Raw genomic sequence first — 22,311 nt, 5'->3', positions numbered from 1 at the left:
TCAAGGGATCTGATAACAGAAAACTCTTTAGTTCCCCAACAGGTCTATTTTAATGGATGGTACTCCTTGACCTACAGCTTTCCCCTGTTGCAGAGAGAAGATGCAACAGCTGCATTTTAATTCCCCTGGTTTGTGAAGTGCAAGAGATCCAAGGACAAGCACAGAACAGAACAGAGACACAGGGAATCTCAGCAATGCTCCACCTGGGACAGGGGCATTTCAGGCTTACCTGTCCATAATCTATTTCCAGTGGGTAGAACTTTTTGGGATATTTAGTGAAGTTCTTAGAATGCCAAGAATTGCCAGTTTTCTCTTCATACAAATTCAGGAAGTGTTCAATGGCATCTTCTTTTGATGGCATCTGCTCCAGCTTGTTACTGCCAATTACGGTGCCCACACGGCCCCAGGATCGGAACACCCAGTACCTGGAGAAATCAATGGGACACAAGAACAGCCATCAGCCACTCCAGTGCCATCTATCTGCACACCTGTAACTTCATGGAACACCCCCTCCATCACAGAAAGTGTGAAAAGAATTTCTACAATTTTTTCATTGAGAAGAATCACTGTATGTCTAAGAACTGGTGTAAAAAACGCCCAGTGTTAACCACAACCCTGAGGATAAATGGGTGCACAGCAGGAAAAGAAAAGCTAATATCTCTTCAATCTTCATGTTTTGCAAATACAAATCTTCAGACCATTGGTGTCATATATTTGAAAAACAAAGACAAAGCATCTTTAAGCCCCAGAGTTCAGTATTTTAGAGAAACCAGAAGTAAATCAAATATTTGTTTGTACTGCTGACAGCACCTTGGGTGAGCTTCTGTAATATTCATGGAGATACAATCAATCAACCTTTCCAGTATGTCAGGTATGAAATGCAGGCACTGAAATCCCTCCATGAACTGAATCCCAGACTTGATACAACCTCACACAAATGAGACAGGAACAAAAGCTCATTAAAAACATGGTAAAGTGCAATAAATCTGGAGCTGAACCACAGTCATTGCTACCCTGGATTTCTGTGTCACTTATGTGTTTGGCAGGGGCAGTTTTGTGTTAAAGAACCTTCTCAATCTCTTAAGCTAATCAGCAATGCAACCACTGAACAGCTCTGCCATGCACCCAATGAGACTGGAAAGCTACACACATGATCAGCTCCTTTTGCATCAATATTTCATGCATTTTGTTATACTTCAGGGCACACAATTCAGGCTAACACTGTGGTACAACAGCCAGAATCTGGTTTTGTTTCCCAACGTGACAGCTCTGTGATTAGAACACAAAATTAAGTTAGAGAATATAGAGAAAAAAACCCCACCTTAAGTTTTGTCAACACCCACAAGGAATGTCTCCATGCAGAGCAGAAATTTCTCCATGGGTGGCTTATTTGGTAGGTTTGGAGGAGTTATTTTAGTTGGGTTTGGTTTTTTTTATTTGTGTTGTAGTGGTTTCTTCCTTCAAGTAACTACACCAATCTGTTATCTCCCCAAAGACATTTTACTCACACTTTGCTTTTGGAGTGTAAAAATCCAGTATTTATTAGAAAAAAAGTGAATGGAAGTATTTGAAGGGAAAACTAAACTGACCTGTTCTCTCTGTCATCCTCCAGCAGCTGCAGCTTATAATAGGAATTTGTTCCTTTGACAATATCTACTAGTCCCAGGGTTGCACTGAAAATTTTCCCACCTTTTTCAAAGACATGAGCAGAATCCTCCAAACCTGCAGAGAAGAAAAAATTAGAACACAGAGGAGGAGGTTACTGTTTTAGCTCTCCTTCCTGCATTTGCACTCATCCAAATGTTTCCTGCAGCAGTGTGATTTAACAGAAATACTGCAAAAAAACCAGTGACCACACAGCTCATTCAAAACTACTTGGAGCACAATGAATTAATTAATGAATTGTGAGCTTACACCTTTAGATAAACTTTGGATAAATTTCTCCAGTATCTGGAGAAATTAGAGTTAGTATCTAGTTAGTATCCTAACTAGAGGAAAAAACCTGTAACCTTTGATAGAGGATGATCTGAAATCCAGGATTTACTGTGTGAGCAGCTGAAGGAGTCCTCAGGAGAAATGCAGCTCTGCAGGTGTCACATTAGCAAGTGGACTGAAAAGCAAAGGCTGGCCTTGGATGCAGTGCAAATTGTCAGAACATCCATGCACCACAGGTTTGGAGAGTAGAATCAGTAGATATTTATGCCAAACCTGTGTGCTCTGCTGGCTGGGCCTTTACTCACTCCACTGACAGGAGACCCTGAAGCTGAACAAGGTGCACACCTTGGTTTAAATGGTTTTTCTGAAGAAAGCTGTGCTAGAAAATCCTGGAATACTCAGCCTTGGATGTCAATCAATATCCTTCCTTTGATAGCAATGTTTAAAAATTCATGCTTCTTTATGGAACCCTCATCCTTTCACAGAAAAACCCTTTTGCAAACCATCAGGCATTCTGAAGGCTGTGGGTGGTGCAGGCACAGGCACTGTTATCACTCACCAGAATCAGGATCCACTGCTGCTCCACCCTTCACTGTTAGCTTCATTTTCTTTTCAGACTTGCTAGGTCCTGCAGTGAAAGACAGTTAATTTTTATCTTAGGTGAGCAACATAGTCTCACTTGAATCAACCTTAAAATTCTCAATTTGCATAATTATCACCCTAAGGTGAAGCAGATTCCCAGTATATGAGAACACTGACTTCAGTGGCTTTTTTTTTAACGTAGCTCTAGCAGCCAAATCACAACTAGATGAGAAATTACATTTCCCCAGATTCTATCTATCTATTCTTTTTCTTCTTGCCCCAAGGGGTGGACCATACCATTTTTTTACCTGCACTGAAGATAAACACAACCACAAATGTGGAAGTGGGATTGAAAAACCTCACAGGGCATGGGGAGTGTTTTGGATTCCCTGGGGATGCTACTGTGGTGAGACAGTCTGGCAAGAGCACACCCAATTGCATGACAGAAACCTCCACTTGGAGGACACAAAACACAGGTTCTGAAGAGAAGTGAGCAAATGTGATGGCTTTGTTCACCATCCAGGGCTAACAATGGCATTGGGGAGCAATGCCATCAATATTTTTACACTGCTACAAAAATACTATGTTCTAAATTAAGGAGCATAGAGACTCAGAGCTCTGGATCCCAGTATTTTCTCACTTGCCAGCACTCCCTGAGTAGTGTCAGTCATTTTGGTGTCCTAGGACCTCCTTGGAGCTCCAACACTAACCCAAATTGGCAGTGAAGCTGATGTTTCATGAGGAAGAGACTGGACTGATAGTAGGGAGCTTGGGCAGATCAAAGTAGGGGAAACAAGAGCCAGCTCAGAAGACAGTTTCATGTTATTAAAGCTAGTCTTACACTGAGGTCCATTATATAAACTTACCATGAGAAAAAACCCAGAAAATTCAAGGAAAGGGTAAGGACAGACCATACCCAGGTTTGCTTTGTGCATGCACAGCACTGAACAGGCCTGTGCAGAAGCAACTGCTTTGTTCCTCACCCTGCTCTTCTTTGACCTTCCCAGCACTCTTTGTACTTGGGGGCTTGCTGTTCTTCCCATCCACAGCCATTTCCTCGTGCTCCATTTTCACATCTGCACCCCAGGGTGAAAGGGCATGGAGAGACACAAGCTCCTGGAAGTCCTTGCTGGAAGATTTCACGTCCTGAAGAAATGCCTCCGAGACCACGCGGACCTTGGCCTCCTTCACTTCTTCCATCTTCTTGCTCATTTTCTCCACATCCTCTGCAGAGGCAGGATAGCAAGGGGAGAAAAAAAATGCATCCATGAGGTTTTAGACCTCAGCCTCTCCCTCTGGCCATTATTCAGGGCTCTGTAACACTTTGAAAACACAATTACTCCTACACTGAAAACACAATTCCACTACGTTTCAGATTCACCATCTTTTTTGGAGAGCCAAGTTCCTCCTTGGTTCAAAGATACAGTTTGGCCTAGAGCAGGAACTCCTGTTCTACCTGGTTGGTGGAGTTCTCCCTTTCCCAGATCCCAGCTGGACTTTCAGATGGATGGGAGGAGATCTCCCACCTCAGCAGTCAGTTTGCACAGCTCCAACCAGAGCAAGAGCAGACTAAGCTGCCAGCAGAGCAAACCAGTGCCCTCAAACACCCACAGTCAGCTCTGGGGATTCTCCAAGGCAAGCATGGACACAGCCCTGAGCACTCCTCCCCCCAACAAAGGTGGCCTGCACACCACCATGGTCTGCACACAAACCCCAGCTGCCCCTGACCCACGAGAGCCTTAAGGCACAGCCTGCCAGGTTGACTGGCTGGGTAAGCAAAACTCAAACAGCACACATCTGCCTACTTTTCCAAGCACACTCAGGCCATGTGTGCACACAGAACACTCCCCCTAATCCAAACAATGATCCCCAGACAGCTCTGAGGACAAGTGCCCTCTGTAATCTGCTCAGCTCTGTCAGCACTGCTGCCAGGAGCCACAGCATGGCTGCTCACTCTGGGTGCTGATGCACAGCGTGGCCTTGTTGGCTGTGGTGGTCATCTTTCCTCCCAGGTCCTCCACAATGCTCTTCACCTCCTCCTTGTTCTTTGACAGCTTCCCAACAATCAGGATCTTCATGTTGGTCAGTGGTTTGTCTAAAGGTTTGGAAATGACACATTAGTCACAGAGTCCCTGGACAAACAGCAAGCACAAAGTGACAGCATTTTCCTCCTCTCTCTGTACAATCAGCTCAGCTGGCAGGGACATGAGGGGCCAAGCAGGTCTGACCTGTGCTAAGCAAGCAGGAGGGAGCTCCCCTTCCCAGAGGAAAGGGAACAAAGCTCAGCAGCTGCCAACAAGCAGAAGGGATTGAAGACAGGGAAGTGGTATGTAGGCATATTTGCCCTTTTCTTGGTTTGTTTTGTTAAGTAAAAAGAATCAGTCTTCTTTCAGCACTGTGCTGCTAGGGACTGTGCTCTGCTTCCCTTTTCTTTTGATGCCTGGATAGCATGGGAGAAATTCACTGTCACATGAAAGCTCCTCCTTTTCAAAAGGAAATCTTTTTTTGAGGGGCTGCAGAGAGAATTCTCTCTCAAGCAACACTGTTCCAGTCTTATAGGCAGTACAAGATTCTACCATGGAGCAAACTGGTAACCATTGTGTTAACATTGCAATTCAGGCTGGTCCAGGACATGGCCAATGCCTAAGAGCATATCTGCACTGCTACAAGATAAATGCTATCAGCTCTAATTGACCAGCTGAGAGTTGTGCTTCCTCTTCTGCCCTCAACTCAGATTAGTTTGGTTGTTAGCAAACAAAGCAACCTGGCTTGAAATCTGGTCAACCTTTTGAGTTTACCTTCAGGGGACACTGGGGCTGGAATCAATTTGCTAATCAGAAACAAGACCTGGGTTACTTTGTCTTCATTGCTAAAATAATGGATCTGGCTGACGTTAACTGTGCAGAATTACTCCCACGTTTTTAACCAAGTTACAATAATGCCCTGCACCCAAAATTATGGCCAGAACTAGAAAGGCTGAATAAGAAAGAAGTCAGCATAGTACTAAACAGACAGGCTTTATCACCAAAGCATCAATTCATTCCAGCAACCTACATAAGGTCCAAGCTTTTGACAGCTGGAGACAGCAGATCTATTTTGCACAAGGGGAGTCAGTGATCAGTAAAGCCAAATCTCAGGAGAATCTCAGGAGATGATTTAGAAACAAAACAATCCCCTGCAAAACCCTCTTGCCCTCAAATCTAAATTTATGTGGAATATCTGGCATTAAGGACATCTCTGGATGGTCCCCAGGAAACCAAGTGAGGTGGCACTTTGAAGCAGGTGTCCCCTGAGACACAATTTGCAACATCAGCCTTTACATTTCTGATTCACTGCACACACATCACTTCCTCACAATCAAGAAACACTGAAAATCATCTGTGAGTAAAGAGCAGAACCTCAAGCCCATGACCCCAGACACCCCAGGGCCTGCCTGTGCTGGGAAGATGAAGCACATGAGACACTTTTTTAATCAGGAGAGCTCTGCCTGCTCCAGAGAGCAGAACAGTGGGACTGTCCAGGGTGGCACATTTATCTGGCTGGGGATGCCAGGCTGAACATCCTGAGCTCCACCAAGCCATGCCCAGGCAGACACTTACCTCTGGGTGCAGACACAGTCTCTGCCAAAGGAGCAGATGCAGAGGGAGGAGGTGCTGAGTTCACAGTGGCAGCATCTGGAGGGAACACCCTGTCCTGCTTCTTGCACTTAAATTTCTTCAGGTAAGGAATTTCCCGGAATTCCTGTGGGATGGAAGCATGAACAATTTAAAACCACAAATATTATTATAAGATTTAAAGGATAAATTGAATGCTAGCCAGATGTTGGCATTTAGTGCACATCTAAATATTTTGAAATTATTTTGATTCACACTAAGGTGGACAAAACCCCACTGTACTGACTGAGAAAATAAAGCTGGAAGACGGTAAATTATGAGTTTCAAATCAAATCAACAACATCACTTTCAATTTAATGTTACTGGAAAAATATGAATTATTTATGCATTAGCTGCCTGCTTCTGGGGGGATGTGGCTGTGACAGAACTTGCCTGCAGTCACAGCTGCTCAGTGCTGCAGCACACTCTGAACAAGCAGCAGTCAGTGCAGGATGCCACAGAGCAATCAGCTCAGAAATGTGCTTCACTTCAGAACATCAAATATGCAGCAAACACTCACCTTTGGGATCACCCAGTCTTTCCTGTTGGGAGTCTGTGTTTTAGCCACGCACTTGGTCCAGGCAGTGATGTCCCCTGAACAGTAATAAGCGTCACTCTTGAACACAAACTGCCCCTTGCACTGCTCACAGGGCAGCAGAGCTCCAAAGGCCATCCCATCTGCCACTCTGTCCAAGATCTACAGCAACAAAAACACAGAGCAGGTCATGGCAGGAGGAGGCTGAAGGCACTCACACAAGAACACAACTGCCAGGCTGCTGGCACAGCCATTTCCAGCACACTCTGAACACAAACCAAGCCTCTCACTGCACTGATGGATGTAGGATGCCTCAGAGGCATGGCACAGGGCTCCTCCTGCTCACACCCCTGTGGAGATTCTCCAGTTCAGTCAAGGAGAATTCTTAAAATTGAAAGAAACTTAGAGAGGAAGAATGAAAACAATGATCTCTCTTTCTGTTCATGTTGTTTATAGGTATGTACCTTCAGAGTGTGCTAGTCATGGTTCACCAATAGTGTGAAAAGTTTTTACTTTGAGATCAATCAGGTTTCACCTTAGCAATCCTGGTTATAAAAGGATGCTATCTCCTAATAAAGTCTCTCTTTTTCACATTCTGAACCATGGGGTCATTTCATCCATCCCTGATTCAACAGTGTCACACCCCTGGCTCAGCCTCTCCTCTCCAGGAGGAGGGAGGTGATTCCTCTTCCTCAGAGAGAGTCTCCCCCTCTGCTCTGCTCTCAAGAGACCCCACTTGAAGAGCTGCACTCAGATCTGGGGCTCCCACCAGAGCAAGGACACAGACCTGCAGAAGTGAGGCCAAAGGAGGGCCACAAATATGACCAGAGGGTTTGAGCATCTCTCCTGTGAAGACAAGCTGAGACATGGGATTGTGCAGCCTGGAGAAAAGGTCTCCAGGTCAGACCTTCCAGAACCTAAACAGGATCTGCAAGAAAGCAGTGAGGCACTTTAGAAGGCCATGTAGTGTCAGGACAATGGCCTTCAACTGAAAGAAGATATGTTTAGATTGGATATTAGGAATAAATCCTTCACTCCAAGGGTGGTGAGGCACTGGAACAGGTTGCCCAGAGGAGCTGTGGATTCTCCATCCTTAGAAATGTTCAAGACTGGGTTGGATGGGGCTTTGAGCACCCTGATCTAGGGGGGTGGCATCCCTGCCCATGGCAAGGGGGTTGGAAAGAGATCTTTAGAGTCCCAATGTCACTGTAGCATTTTCTGAAAAATTCTCTTTGCCCAGGATTCTTTTCCTGGGAAGCTGAGAAGCCTCAGAGAAAAAGGAAACCAATAATTATCTCATTTGCTTCTCCTGTGTTTTGCTGCTTTGGAATGGGGTTGGAGATTGCTTATCCAACATGTGAATTGTTTTGACTTAATGACCAATCACAGTCAGGCTGTGTTGGACTCTGAGGAGTCATTAATTTTTAATTATTATCTTTTAGCCTTCTGAAACCTATCCTTTCTGCATTCTTTAGTATAGTATAGCATAATATAGTATAGTATAATATAGTATAATATAGTATAATATAGTATAGTATAATATAATATAATATAATATAATATAATATAATATAATATAATATAATATAATATAATATAATATAATAATACCATACCATATCATAACAAATTAGCCTTCTTAGAACATGGAGTCAGATTCATCATTCCTCCCCACGATGGGGACCCCAAAAATACCCCATCCTTTCCAATCCAACCCATTCTACAATCCTGTGGTCCAGGAGAACACAACTACCACACAGCACTGACCAGGCTGCCAGAACAGCCAGGGAGAAGAAGGTATGTGCTACTGCATCTGAGCACATGAGGAGGTAGGTGGGAATGTAGGCTCAGACAAGTCCAGGTTTTCCTGCCTGAGAGTATTCCATGACCATTTTGAGTCTAGACACTTCCCACATGCCAGCCCACAAAGAGTCTTGATAAATACAAATACTTAAAGCAGTATGTGGCTCTGAAAGAGAGCAGACTTTCACAAATTACATAGACCAAAATGGACTGGTTTTAGAAAAGAAACTGGGGAAGAATTTGTACAATTTTTGCTTCATTATGCATAATTTAGCAGTTGAGGGAGGCCATGTGAAGTGCCTTAACTAACCTGCTCATGAAGAACCAGTACCAAAAAGAAAAACCCATGGATTTTTTTGAGCATAGCAGAAAAAAGGCACTACACCAGGACAAAGATGCTGAATTCAGCAGCACTCACCACCACACCACCCTTCACAAGCAACACCAGAGTCCTGGGACAGAAGGACTGGGCTTTGCACCAAATTTCTTTTTAAAGTGTTACATCAGGAACATTCTTCAGACTTGTGGACCTTGCAGCAGTATTGGGTTAGGTGAGCTTCACCAATTTCATCACCCCACACACACACACACAGAGCAACTCCAACCAAACTCACAGCATTCTCCCCTGAGGGGACCTCCTGCTTGTTGGCAATCAGCAGCTCCTTCAGGTCATTGGTGGAGCACACCTTCCTCAGCTCATCCTTGATGCCCCAGATCAGCTCTGTCTGCTCCTGTTGACAAAACCCAGCAGCTTAGAAAGCAAAGAGGCAAAGAACACTCCTCAAACTGCAGTATGGGCACAAGGTTTTAGCAAATCCATGTCATCTTACACACAGATTGGGAGATTAAGAGCTCCAAGAACCAGTAACTAACAAAAGGGAGAGTCTCACTTACTACTAAACATCTAAAACAGACCCTTAAAGTCACATCCTTCAAATGTCAGTGCCCTTACTTAGAAAGCCTCAACATTCTTCACAAATTTCACCTACCTAGCTGACACTGAGAACAGTGGGGAAGTGGCAGCATTTGAGCCTTCCAGAAAAAAATAAATCACAAATGCTGATTGCCACTGTTCTTTTTTTAAGGTAACTAAGCATTAGAGGAATTTCTACCAGATCAGACACCTGAAGCAGTGTGGAGGAGCATGCATATTCTTTTGGGCTTTTCTACAGAAATTGAAAGGGTTGGGAAGCACAGAAGCATCCTAAAATATCTCAGATAGTTTCTGAATGTTATCCCCTGGCTACAGTTAAAAATGTAGTCTGCCCAGGAAGAAGCGGTTTACTGGGTTAAGTGGTGTAATTTTCAGTGTTAATGATCATGCTTAATGAAATGCTGTTAAAAAAAAGTGAACCCAAACTTAACCCTGATCCACAAAGTGCCTTCATTTGTCCTAAACATCTGCACTGCAGCAGCAAAACCTTAAAAATATCTTTTTTGAAAATTATGGTACTGCCACACAACAAAAAAAGCTTTTGTACAAAACCAGAGCCAGTGTTTTTCTACAGCTCCATTAAGACCTAAGTTACAGCAAAGTCAGATTGTTAGTTTTTTTTCCTTGGGAACTTCTAATAATAATAAATAAAATATAAATAAAAAATAAAATATAAAAATAAACAATAAGTATAAATATAAATAATAAATAAATTAATAATAAATAAATAAAATCTATTTTAAAAATCCCCAGTAGAGCTTCAGAATAAAAAATTCCTGAAGCTCTACTGGGGATCCTTCCCACAATATTCTAAAAGTGACAGGCAGAAAGCTGTGATCTATCACAATTTGTACCCATGAACTGAACATATCTCACCAGAGGTTCAAAATATTTGATTTTTCATTAATCTAGTTGCACACTTCATTGCTGTTTAATTTTTACAATGAGCCATTTATTGTTTTCCAAGCTTTTCTGCAATAGTGCTCAGGCTCCAAGCTCCAGTCACCACAGCCAGCTGACACAGGAAGGAGCCCAGAACCAGCCTCTCAGAAAAAAGGCATTTAACCTAATCTCTTTAAATCCAATAAGCCCAAGTCCTAGAGAACATCCTTCCTGTCTTTGGAGAGAAAGGGGCAGGGTGAATTCCCTTCAGCAAAGCCTCAGTGATAGGGCACAAGGATGGGCTGTGCTGCCACTGCTCTCTCTGGGAACAAGGTACTGCCTTCTCTAGAGGCTCTTCTAGAGACTTCCAACCAAGCAGTTCCTAGGTTGTGAGCAGCTAAAACTCACCTTCAGCTGTTTCTGCTGCTTGGATTCTTTCTCTTTTTCTTTTTTCTGCTTCTTTTTTGCAACCACGTTTCCATCTACCTCTTCTCCTTTTCTCTTCCTAACAGAGAAAAACAAAACAAAACAAAACCACACACACATGAAAGGAAGTTGTTGAAATGGCTGTCCAGCAGTTAGCAGAGCTCAGATTACTGACTGCCAATATCTGCAGAGCCTTGAATATCCTCAGTTTTGGCAGGCAAATCCATTTTTCAAATTCCTCAGTGCTAGATTATAGACCTGCACTTGGCTCTGCAATGTGAGCTGCCTCAATCAGGTCAGGTGCACTCAGAGGTTTTCCACAGGGTAACTGTGTGGTGTGGGAGAAGAGCACGTGAAAGACTGCAACATTCTCAGGCATATTCATCTATTTTCATCTCATCTATTCATCTGTACACCAAAGGCATAACTGAACAGCTCTCCAAATTTGGGGAGGTGAAGCAATGCAAGTTAGAAGACCACAGTGTCTTTCAGCTGAATCACCAGCTTGATCAGCTTAGGCAGTCTACACTGAAATAAAGGAGAGCAAACACAGTAAATTTAATGAGTTAACACACTGGGAAACCAGGGAGTATTTCCCTAGGTGGGTATTTCCCAGCTCCTCAGGAGTATTTCCAATATTCCCACCTAGTTTCTCTTCAGACTGGAATTAAGTCAGGGCTCTGAAAGCAAACAGGTGCAAATTTCTGGAAAATTTTTGTGCATTGTTGCACCAGATTCAGGTGCAAGCACTGGAAAATGCTTCCAGGTTCACAGTGCTTTTGTGATGTGCTGTTGGGAGTTGCATGTGTGGAAATTTATTGCTATTTGCTATTTAGAGCTGAAGGGAGAAGTTACAGAAAATGCTGCCCAAGAAAGAGTAGAAAAAGAAAGCCAAATGAAAACTGGGGGATTTTGGCAGACTTTAGAGTGACAAGGGACCTCAGAAGAAGATAATTTTTGTTTCCAGGGCCATGTCATCCCCTTTGTCTGCCTGAAGTGTGCTCTCCTTGTGAGGATGCCAAGGGAAATTCTATCCCAGCTGAGATAGGACAGGCCTGCAACTCGAGGCAGAGCACAAACACAGCCTGGATCACACACCCCATTTTGAGAGATGCTTTCCATTATGAAACATCAGCCAGCTCTCTTTTTAACAAAGCCTCTCTCAACTTTGTAAGCTGTGGCTGAGAGTTAAGCCATGAAGTTGACATTTCTGATTGCTCTTCTATTTATAATTTTAAACAGTTCTCTTTCTAGGACTTTGCTCCCACTAAGAATGTCAGGAGGTCACTTCTCCCAGAGACTCCTGCATGAGACCTGGAATAACTTGAATTCCCTAAAATTCCCTAAGTGCTCACTTTATTTGCAGTGGCCACACCAGCCCACCATCAGCACCTCTGACCAAACCACAGCTCCGAGCACTTTGAGGGACTGGTTTGGCAGAAGATTTCATCCTCCAGCTGTGCCCTGCCAGGTGCCATCAGTGAGCAGGGGCTGTGTGCACATCTCCCTGCCTCTGGTGGGGGGAAACAGCCTCATTGTGCTGCCAGCAACTGCTTCAGAAAAACCTCTGCAAGACCAGAGCATCCACTGAGCCCTATCAAGAGGATAATGACTTCCCTGAGTTATAACAGAGTCAGGGGTGCACAACAGAATCTGTGAAAAGCTTCCAAGCCTGAGTGCAAAGTGTTCTGCACCTTCCCAAACCAGGATTAATGATGTCAGTGCTCAGGAGGGGTGCCCAGCCTGGGTATCTGCAGTGCCTGCTGACAGCCAGGCTGCCTCCAGCAAGCCAGCACTCACTCCCACACTGTAACTTGTCTCCTAAAGGAGCCAATCCAGCACAGCAGCCCATGGAAGGCGATCACTCTGCTGAGAGACCCTGTGACCCAGGGAATGCAGCCAAATTCCAGCAGCAACTCTCTTTTGGCAGCTTCTCCTCACAGTCAAGGGCCAGCAGTGCTGTGCAGAGTGGTCACAGCACCTGCTCCAGCCACTGGAACAAACCATGGAGTGGGAGGGATCATCCCAACTGCAGGGAGGCACAAAGCTATGGGTCACCACCTTCTCTGCCATGCCCAAAGCTGCAGCAAACACCAATCATTTTACACAGCCTGGAGAAGGGAATGGCAAAGCTGACTTCATCTTGCAGCTTCCCAAAACAGCACATTTTAGAACACACTGTGAACTACACCCTCACTGACACCAGAACACACACACACACACAAGGATCTTCCATCCTTGGGCCACACAACCATGTGTTGCCCACTGGCTGGGCAAGGGACAGCCCTCCACCCCTGACAGCTACAGCCCAACAGCTTGCCTGGAGGGACTGGCATTTCCCAGGCAATGCCAACCACTCCTCACCTTCAGGGAAGCCACACAAGATTTATTCCAACCTCAGAGGAGATAAAGAGGGAAGTGAGCTGTCCCACTGTGGCCTGGCCCTTCCTGACCATCTACTCTATTTGTCACATTCACCTTTTCCCCTCCCCACAATGAAAAGGTAGAAAGGACAGCCACAACAACCCTGGATAAAGCAAGCAGCCCAGCAGGGAGGAACAAGGACTCCTTTTTTCACCTCCTCTCTGTAAAGCACTGCCAGACTGTCGGTGACCTGAGCACTCAGCATTTGCCTCAGGTCACCTCTGCAGCTAATCCAGTGCTGCATGACATCTCCAGAGTGACACTTTGCTCCTGACCTGGGCAGCAATTCCATCTGAACAAGTGAGGCAGAAAACACAGGGAGTATTACAGCTCAGAGCAGGAGGACAAAACACACACTGCCAAAGAAATGCTGTCAAAAGGAGCTCACAAGCTGCTCCTGCATTTCCTACAAAAGCATCTAGGCATTCTTTCCACAGAGAAGCTGCAGGCAAGGAAACAAGATCCTCCTTTTCCAGCTCTGCAGAGTGTTAGTGCTTGGGCAGGACAGCCCACAGCCCAAGGGAGGGCTGCATGTCTCACCCAGAACTGGCTGAGAAAGGAGCCAGGATCCTTGCAGCAAATCCTCCCGTATTTGGTCTTCACAAAGAAAGGATTTTCCAACTTATTCTGGGTAGCCCTGCTCCACACCTCACCTCTCCCATCTGAAAAAGGCAATCTCAATGCCACTTTTACACAAAGGGCTGACAGGGCACTCCCCAAGCCTGAGATTATCCTCAAAGTATGGGCTGGACACGCAGCAGCAGCACCTGAATTTGGATGTGTCACATCTCAACTGCACAGGCTTCTGAGTCAGGATACAATTCAAATGCAGCATATTTAGAAAGATCTTTAAAGATAATTTTGAGAATTTCACTTGCAACAGACACTTTAATATAATTTCTGCAAGAGGCTGTAATGTCTGTTGGTAATTTCTGTTATCTGATTGAATGCACAAGGTGAATTATCTGAGGTAACTGCATCTCATTCAGCTTTCTGGAGTGTTCTTCCTTTGGCTTCTCCATAACTCCTGTGCTTTCTTGGCAGCAAAACCACCAGCTAGTTAGCACACCACACTCCTCCACTCATGCTGTTTATTTACACTCTCACCCATTCTTTTTGTTTGACAGGCAGTGATTTTTCCAGCTGACCCTTGCCACCCCTGGCTCAAGCAGAGCCCAAAGAGCAGAAGGCAGTGGAGCACAGGAGCCAGCCAGCAACTTCAAGGCTGAGGAGCTTGTTCAGGGAGTGCTTAGAAAGCAGGAAAGATGAGACATCCTGCTGCTTTTCTGGCATGAGGTCCTGGTTCACATTACCCTCCATCTCCAGCGCAAGCTTTTTTCCACTGCAATTCTGGGCTTTTATTTACACAGGGACTTGGCAAACTACTCTGTGGCCTTTCTTTACAAAGCCTTCATATTCTGCATAGCATCCCAGAAGTGGCCCAGAAAAGCAGAGTCAGGGCAGACAAGAGAAGCTCTCACACAGTCAAATCTCTGGAGCTTTGCTGAGGACATGGGAGAAAACTACAAATAACCTTGTTAAACTCCCTGTTCTAGGACAAAACACAAAAAGCAAAGGACTGCTTGAAAACCTCTAAGTGCTTTAAAATACTGCACTTCTGCTTACACTGAGCAATGCACACAGAGGTGAAATCCCTGCATGGAAAGGCAGCAGGCTGCCCAAGAGATGCACACATCTCCTCCTGGCCTCTGCCAGCTCAGCTGAGAGAGGTGAACAGAACAGAACCTGACAGGGCTCTGGCCAAAGCCCACCCTGGGTGCTGCAGGGCTCCCCACAGCACCCACAGCACTGCCAAATGCTTCTGGAGCAGTGCCTTGCCAAGGAACTGCACACCACACACATCAGCTGCATACCTGAAGGACCAATGCTGACAAAGACTGCACAGCTGTGACATGGCCACAGCTCCTCAGAACAGACCTCAGCCTTACTGGACATTTTCATGGTGAATCTTTGCAAAAGCAAAGCTGAATTCAGTCTAAAATGCACACAGAGAAGCCCAATGTTTCCCCATGACAAGATCTTCCTTATTTGTAGGATCCAGAAATACCTAATGTTCCTTCCTTCAAGGGGACAATACAACACTGGTTTGTGCTATGAAGCATGACTCCAGGCAAAGTCAGTTCAAGAACAAGTAACAAAAGCTTTCATTAAAAAAGAAAGATTCACAAAGCTAGCAAGTCACCTGGAAACACTTCTCTGTCAGTACAGGTCCTGTCAAGAGCCTCCACTGCAAATCTCAATGCAAGGCAATGAAATTTCAGACATACTATGAAAGATTCAGCAAACAAAAGCATCCAAGTGGAAGCACTACATAGCCAATAAACACCATTATCAGACTCAGTGCCTGTCACAGTTCAGAAGCTCATAGATAAAAGATGTCAAATCAATTCTCTAACAAGTGGTTTGAGCAGAGAAACCACTGCTGATAACAGTATCACACAAAGAGACACAGAGCCCAGTATCCTTTTGTACTACACAAGCATTATTTTATGGTTGAAAGCCCTGAATCAGCTCTCCAAGTCACACCTGCAGGTCTCTGCATTTCCTCAAGGCAGTCACAGGGGGCAGGACACTGGACTGCAGGTTCTCAGGGACAGGGAATGTCTGCTGTCATCTGCCTGAAGGATCAAACCTTCCTATGACCAATATTCCTCTAACAGAGACAACAACATCCGCCAACATTTATCACGGATGTACTTAAAGGCAATGCCTCCTCCAGACAACACAATTTCCTACACTCACCACCTACCCCTCACTCTTGGTAGCTGGGAGCTGCTTCTTCAGAGTCTCTTTATCCTCAGCTTTGAGGATGCTGAAGCCCAGGAGCTGGGAGGCCCCGTAGGCGGGGAGGAAGCCCAGCTCTGCGCGGCGGCTCACGAAGCAGTCGGGGTGGTACCAGTTATCAATCATCCCCAGCTGGGGCTTCTCAGGATGCACCATCTTCTTGGAAATCCTGATCTGGCCCTGAGGGGGATCAAAGTGACACAAGAGCAGTTGTTAGGCCATTCTGGAAGGAGCAGGATGTTGTTAACAAGTTACCAACGTGATGCTCCCTAAAACTCTGTAAAGCAGTAACAGTTCCTCCATCAAAGTCTGCAACTTTTGTCCAAACACTTTCACTACAGTTCCATTTTCATGTACTCTTGCTAGGCTGAAAAAGTCATCTTTGAAGGCAGTTTTCTGTTCAAAATCCACTCAAACTGGGTAATCCTGTTGTCTTTATTCCAACTTCCAGTAAGCTTACCAAGCAAAACTCACATGAACAAGCTTCATAAAAGCACACCTCATAATTAACTTTATGCTCATAATTAACTTTATGTCCCTATCACTCAAACATCAATGCTAATACGATCTTATCCTGTTTTACTGCAAATTGCCTTTCAGGTGTCCAACAAGTAGATGGTTTGCAGTGCAGCAACAAGCAGGAAAAGCTGCAGTTAGTGGTGGTTCCCTTGCCACTGAAATGTTGGTGAGCAGCATTCCCAGCCTGCTCCAAGACCCAAGTGAAAGGAGGAATCTCCAGGCTACCATGCCTGAGGGATGCCTTTACTGTCAGCTGTCCAGGACACAGCTGCTGCTCAGACTCAGAAATACACTCTGCAAGTGCTTTCCATATGCAGGACAGACAGGAAGCAACTATAAAAGCCACTGTTTGAATTAAAACTGCAGAGAGAAAAGATGGGATGGAGAACTTTTTTACCTTTTCTATTTTCTGCTCACAGCCTTTGCAAGTACTTCTGTTAGACTTTGCATATTCTGCTGCAAAGTCATTCAGGCTCTTCTCAGCCTTACCACCTCCTTCCTGTTCCCCTCCTTTTCCTGGAGAACAAAGCAAATACAGAATTCAGCTTTAATATGCATTCCCTTATTTTCTTATTCTCTGCCCCAGATTGTTAGCAGTCTGCATTAATAAAACTCTTGGGTTCCAGCCACTCATTTCATTTGTCCAGAATTTGAACAGAGAGCAAGACAAGCAGTCCATGCTCTAAAGCACCAAAGAGCCACCACAACCATGCACTGAGCTGAAGGTACCACGAAGAAAACACAGCACAACAAACTAAACACACCAATCATGATAACATGAAATGTTTTTCAATATATCTGCCAAGTGACTTGGCTTTTTCTCCTCACTGATTTAACATGCTGGATGATACTGTCAGCATCCTCACCCTGCAGTGTGGAGACATCTCAGCAATTCTGACATCACTCGAGGTGGGCATAAAATCACCATAACACAGCACAATAAGAGAGAGCACAGCTCCAGATGAACCTCCAAACACCAGGAGGCTTCTGCCTACCTCCTCCAGGGCCTCCAGTTTCAATGGCTTTCTTGATTTTCTCCTGGTCTTCCCAGCGAAGCTCGGGGAAGCCATCGATGTCTGCGTGGGACACGAGTCGAGCCCGCTTCCAGAAGCAGCTGTAGTGGTGCCAGTGAGGGACTTTGCCATCAAACATGGGGGACTGGCAAAAAAAAAGCACATCAGGCCAAGATGAAACAGTTCAAGCAGAATCAAGGGGAAAAACCAAACAAAGCCCAAAATAAAAATGAGTATCTGGGTAAACGCATGCAATTTCTTCTTTTTGATGGATACTATTAAGGACAAAGTCTAAGAAGAAAATCTAATAAGACAGACAAGCTGCTGGAGAGACTTTCCCAAAGTGGAAAGACACAGAAGGAGCATTTAGCTAGCTTAACCGGTTCATCACCCTGCTGCTCAGACCATCTGTTTTACTGAAAGAAAATAAAAGTCACAACCTCAGCATGGCTGCACCAGCCCCTGTGAGACTGCAGCACAGGAGGCTGCTGACCTCACTGCACAATTCCTTTGAGAGCCACTTCTCAAGTAAACAGTCTGTATACTGGAGAACCCATGGCAGGCACAACATAAGATGGGCAGCTCCAAGGATTGTGGCCTGAGCAAGCTCCTGAGTGGCCTGCAGGAGGTGGAGACAAAATTCAATGGGAACACCAGAGCCCAATTAAAATTCTGCATCAGAGGTCGACAGCAGGCCACAAAGATGATCAGAGGGTTGAAGAACCTCTCCTGAAGACACCTGAGACAGTTTAGGGTGTTCAGCCTGCAGAAGGCTCCAGGGCTATCTTACAGCACTTTCCAATACCTGAAGTGGGCCTACAAAAAGCTGGAGAGGGAGTTTTCACAAGGGTTTGAAGTGATAGGGTGGTGAGACACTAGGAAAGGTCACCCAGAGAAGCTGTGGCTGCCCCATCCCTGGGAGTGTTCAAGGACAGGCTGGATGGAGCTCTGAGCAACCTGATCTGCAGGGGGGCATCCCTGCCTACTGCAGGGCTTGGAACTGGATCATCTTCAGGGCCCCTTTCAGACCAAACCATTCCATGATCCTGTGATCAGGACAGAAACACCACCCAAATCTTCCCTGAAGTGCAGCTCCAGAGAGCTCTGCCCCACACCAAGCACTTGTTTTGCAAGTACCCCACTTATTTAAAATTCAGACACAGTGGGTACCATCCTGGCATTGTTCCAGTTACCCACCAGGCAAAATAACCTTACAGTGGTTTGGCTCCAAATAACTCACACAAACAGCTGCTGTACTAATAATACTCAGTGCTGTGTAATTATAATTGCTGATGACACAGAACTAACGACCTAGGAAAGCCTTCCGTGTGTCACTCACCAACAGGAGGGAGATCTCCAAGCCAAAAACATCACAGAGCTTTGTGCATGAGCAGGAAGGAAAAGGAAAGGGCATCAAAGACCACAGCATGGCACCAGGAGATCTGAGAGCCCAAACTACAACCAACCATCCACCCAAACTGTAAGAAGATGTGGGAATTTGCAAAATTAGAGGGTTTTGGGAAAGGTGCAAAAGTCAGGCCACAGAGGCAGTAGAACTGTGATTAGAGCTAAGCAGCAGCCATGAGATAGGTTAGCAAACAAATTATTTAAGGACAAATAGAACAATGGTCTGTGTATTAACGCTTGTCTGGAATAACTCTCTAAGCTACAGAAAAGTTTATCTAGCAAGATATTAGGAAGTCTGAAGCTTAATAATGGAGCTCTGTGCATTGTGTTTTAAGGCTTACAAGCAGGTATTGTATTTGAAATACACAAGCATTGTTTTAACCAAAGGTACCTGTGCTTATGGTGATTGGATAGAACTACTGTCAATGTGCTTTTGCTTTGTGTGATTGGTCAAAAAACTTATAAAGTGAGTTGTAACTTTAAGTTCTTCATCTGCTGCCTGGGATGTGAGCTGCTGGCATCTTCCCATTGTCATAACCATTTAATGAGAGTGATGCTGGAAAACACAACAGCTCAAAGCACGTTCCAGAGCAGCCCCGTCCCCTTTGTGATTTGTACACAGCCCCCAGCCAGCGTCAAAGGACATTTTTATTTCCAGATGGGCTCTTGCCACAAGCCAGGACTGTATACCCAGCTACCCTCACAGCATCACAGCAGCCACCCTGCAGATGCTCTCAATGTGTCTGTAAGTCACATGCAATGCAATTTTGGCACTGCAACCTGGACTCTGGGCTTGTGTCTAGAGCTGTGCAGGAGGACTCCAGGCTGGTCCCAGCACAAAGGCTTTGAGGGCACTGGGGAGCACGAAAGAGAGCAGAGCTGGCTAAATCTTTAAGACAACCATACAAACAGTGAGTAATCTCAACATGGAGTTTCAGACTCTTCTCTGCATGGAAAATGAAACCTCTAGGCAAGCTGGCCCTTGTTTACACAACTTCTCTCAGCTCACCTATCTCTAGACCATAGTTTCCTAAACAAACTAAGGAAAAAAGAGACCGATTCACTTTCAGATAACATAAACCACTCAGTTCCAGCTGGAAGCAAAAGACAGAGCTGTGCTGGTCCTGCAGGGCCTGGATGCCTGCCCTGTGCCAAGCAGAATCCCACTGCCATTCAGAGCCCTTCACTTGAGCAACCAAAACAAAAGGGAGGGTACAGCAGAAAACTACGGCCTTGGTGTGTATCTGCCTTTAATTTCTTCAGCACAGTTTGCAGAAGAGCTCGATGCACTGGCGCTGGCACAGAGGCAGCTCTGCAGGGGATTTCCCCAGGAAAAACAAGGGATTCGTGTGCTCTGGTGAAATTCAGGCATTTACAGTAGGATGCTCAGCAGCACGGTGAGCTCTGCTGGTACAAAAACTGGCAGAGGGCACAGCAAGCAAACTCAAGAGGTTGCGGGGAAAATAAATAAAAACACAAGTGCTTGGTGTAAGACCGCAGTTCTTGGGAGATGTCTGGACACGAAAGGCAGTGGCTCTGTGAGGAATGTCCCCAGGAGCTCCCTCCATAAACGAAACCCTGGCGAGCCAGAACACAACTCCTGCCTCTAGTACTGATGAAGGGCAGCCCACCCGCATCAGCCTCAGCTGCTGGGCAAGCCAGGAAGGGCGAACGAACGTGAGGAAGGGGGAACGAACGTGAGGAGGAAGCCGAGGAGCCGCAGCCGGAGCAGGGGAGGAGGAGGAGCAGCTCAGGGCAGCGTGAGGGCAGACAAAAGGAGAGGCAGCGGGAACACGTGCGAGCCAACGCCGCAGCTCGGCCCCGCACCTTCCCCTGGGGAGGAGGCTCTGGTAACAAAGGCCCGGGCAGGTATTTCCCCTCCGGGACAGCAGCTTCGCCTCCAGCCCCGCCCGGCAGCCAGCAGGGCCCCGCGGCCCCGGCGAGGCCAGGGGGGATCGGGCCCTTCCTCCCCGCCCCGCACAAGCGGAGCCTCCTCTCCCAGAGGCACAAGCGAGATACAAATAACCCTGTCTGGAGCTACGTCCTCCACACCCGGCTCCTCAGGACCCACAGCATCCATCCCTCCATCCATCCGCAGGGCTTTGCGCTGCCACGTCCTTGCTCGCCTTCCGCAGACACACACACACACACACACACACACACACACACAAGCCTTTGCTTACCTTCCACAGCAACACCCCCAAACTCAGCCCGCCCCCAGCACGCCGCAGAGTCCCTCCATTCCCGGGATAGCGGCGATTCCCTCCGTATCCTCCCGCAGCGGGCAGGGATGCCGGCTCCGCGCACAGCCCCCCACACAGAACGGGGCTCTTCCCTTCCTTCCAAAAGTAAACCATGCAATCTTTTCCCCAAAAGGCAAACAACACCACGAGGCCGGCGGAGAGCGCACCGTGCCTTCGCGGCCCGCTCGCCGATTGCGGTTCCGCTGTTTCAGCTCAGCGAGACCACCCGGGCCCGGCCGCTCCTCTCCTCTCCTCCCATCCGGGGCTGCCCCAGCCTCTCGCCGCTCTCGGGCCGCAGTTCCTCTGCCTCGCGTGCAAAGCGCGCACCGAGCGGGGATTCCCCGGCCCGGCCCGGCCACCGAGCCGCTTCCCGGGGCACGGGAAAGCCCAATTGCGGAGCTCGCCTCGGCCCCCGCACGGCACAAAGCGCCCCCCCGGCCCCGCACGGTGAACTGTGCACGGCGTGTGCTCCGGCCGCCCCTGCAGGCCGGGGGAGCGGGGGAAGCGGCTCCCCCCGGCCGGGAGCGCTGCGGGCACGGCTGCCCCGGGCACCGGCGCTGCTGCGGACACGGCGGCGAGCGAAGCCGCCTCTGTTAAAAATAGGCTGTGCCGGCCCCCGCAGCAGCGAAAGGCGCGGCCGAGCGGCTCCGGAGCACGGCGGAGGGAGCGGAGCCGCGGGCTGGCCCCGCCGCCGGCGGTACCGAGCGGAGCGGCCGGATCAGCCCGCCCCCCGCCCGCAGCGGCCCCGCCACGCGGTACCTGCACCATGAGCGCCAGGCGCAGCGAGTCCTTGGCGATGCTCTCGCCGCATTTCTTGCAGGAGGCGCGGCCGCTCTTGGCATACTCGGCCCGGTACAGCTTCTCCGCTGGCTCCGCCATCGCCGCCGCTCCCGCGCCCGCCGCCGCCGCCCCGCCCCGCGCCGCGCGCCCGCCGCCGCCCCGCCCGCGGCAGCGCCAGCCGAGCGCCGAGCGCGCACCCCGCCTCGCCGGCCGGGCGGATCCGTCGCTCGGGCATCGATTGCGCAGGCCTGGAGGTTCATCCTGTGTATCAATGGGAGGCGGGCGCGGCGGCGCGGCTCGTGCTGCGCCCTGAGGGCCGCGGGTTCGATTCCCGATCCCGCCACCATTCCCGCATCCCTGTTCCGCACCC

The 22,311-nt window shown here is 47.4% G+C and overlaps 1 protein-coding gene across 1 annotated transcript in view; it reads right to left on the bottom strand.

Moving 5' to 3' along the window:
• Positions 1 to 22,061, bottom strand: part of PARP1 (poly(ADP-ribose) polymerase 1) — a 31,698-nt gene extending 9,637 nt beyond the window's left edge. Inside the window, exons 1-13 of the mRNA XM_058801362.1 lie at positions 21,921 to 22,061; positions 17,494 to 17,656; positions 16,896 to 17,014; positions 15,945 to 16,159; positions 10,733 to 10,829; positions 9,123 to 9,239; positions 6,691 to 6,867; positions 6,117 to 6,258; positions 4,472 to 4,612; positions 3,501 to 3,743; positions 2,495 to 2,563; positions 1,590 to 1,722; positions 230 to 425 (exon numbers count right to left, since the gene is read on the bottom strand). Coding sequence (XP_058657345.1) covers positions 230 to 425; positions 1,590 to 1,722; positions 2,495 to 2,563; positions 3,501 to 3,743; positions 4,472 to 4,612; positions 6,117 to 6,258; positions 6,691 to 6,867; positions 9,123 to 9,239; positions 10,733 to 10,829; positions 15,945 to 16,159; positions 16,896 to 17,014; positions 17,494 to 17,656; positions 21,921 to 22,040 — 1,932 coding nt within the window. The 5' untranslated portion in view covers positions 22,041 to 22,061. The remainder of the gene's footprint in view (positions 1 to 229; positions 426 to 1,589; positions 1,723 to 2,494; positions 2,564 to 3,500; positions 3,744 to 4,471; positions 4,613 to 6,116; positions 6,259 to 6,690; positions 6,868 to 9,122; positions 9,240 to 10,732; positions 10,830 to 15,944; positions 16,160 to 16,895; positions 17,015 to 17,493; positions 17,657 to 21,920) is intronic.
• Between the last annotated feature and the right edge of the window lie 250 nt (positions 22,062 to 22,311).

Source organism: Ammospiza caudacuta, chromosome 3, assembly GCF_027887145.1.
Source record: "Ammospiza caudacuta isolate bAmmCau1 chromosome 3, bAmmCau1.pri, whole genome shotgun sequence".
Taxonomy (NCBI): domain Eukaryota; kingdom Metazoa; phylum Chordata; class Aves; order Passeriformes; family Passerellidae; genus Ammospiza; species Ammospiza caudacuta.
This window is presented reverse-complemented; position numbering and strand designations above follow the sequence as displayed.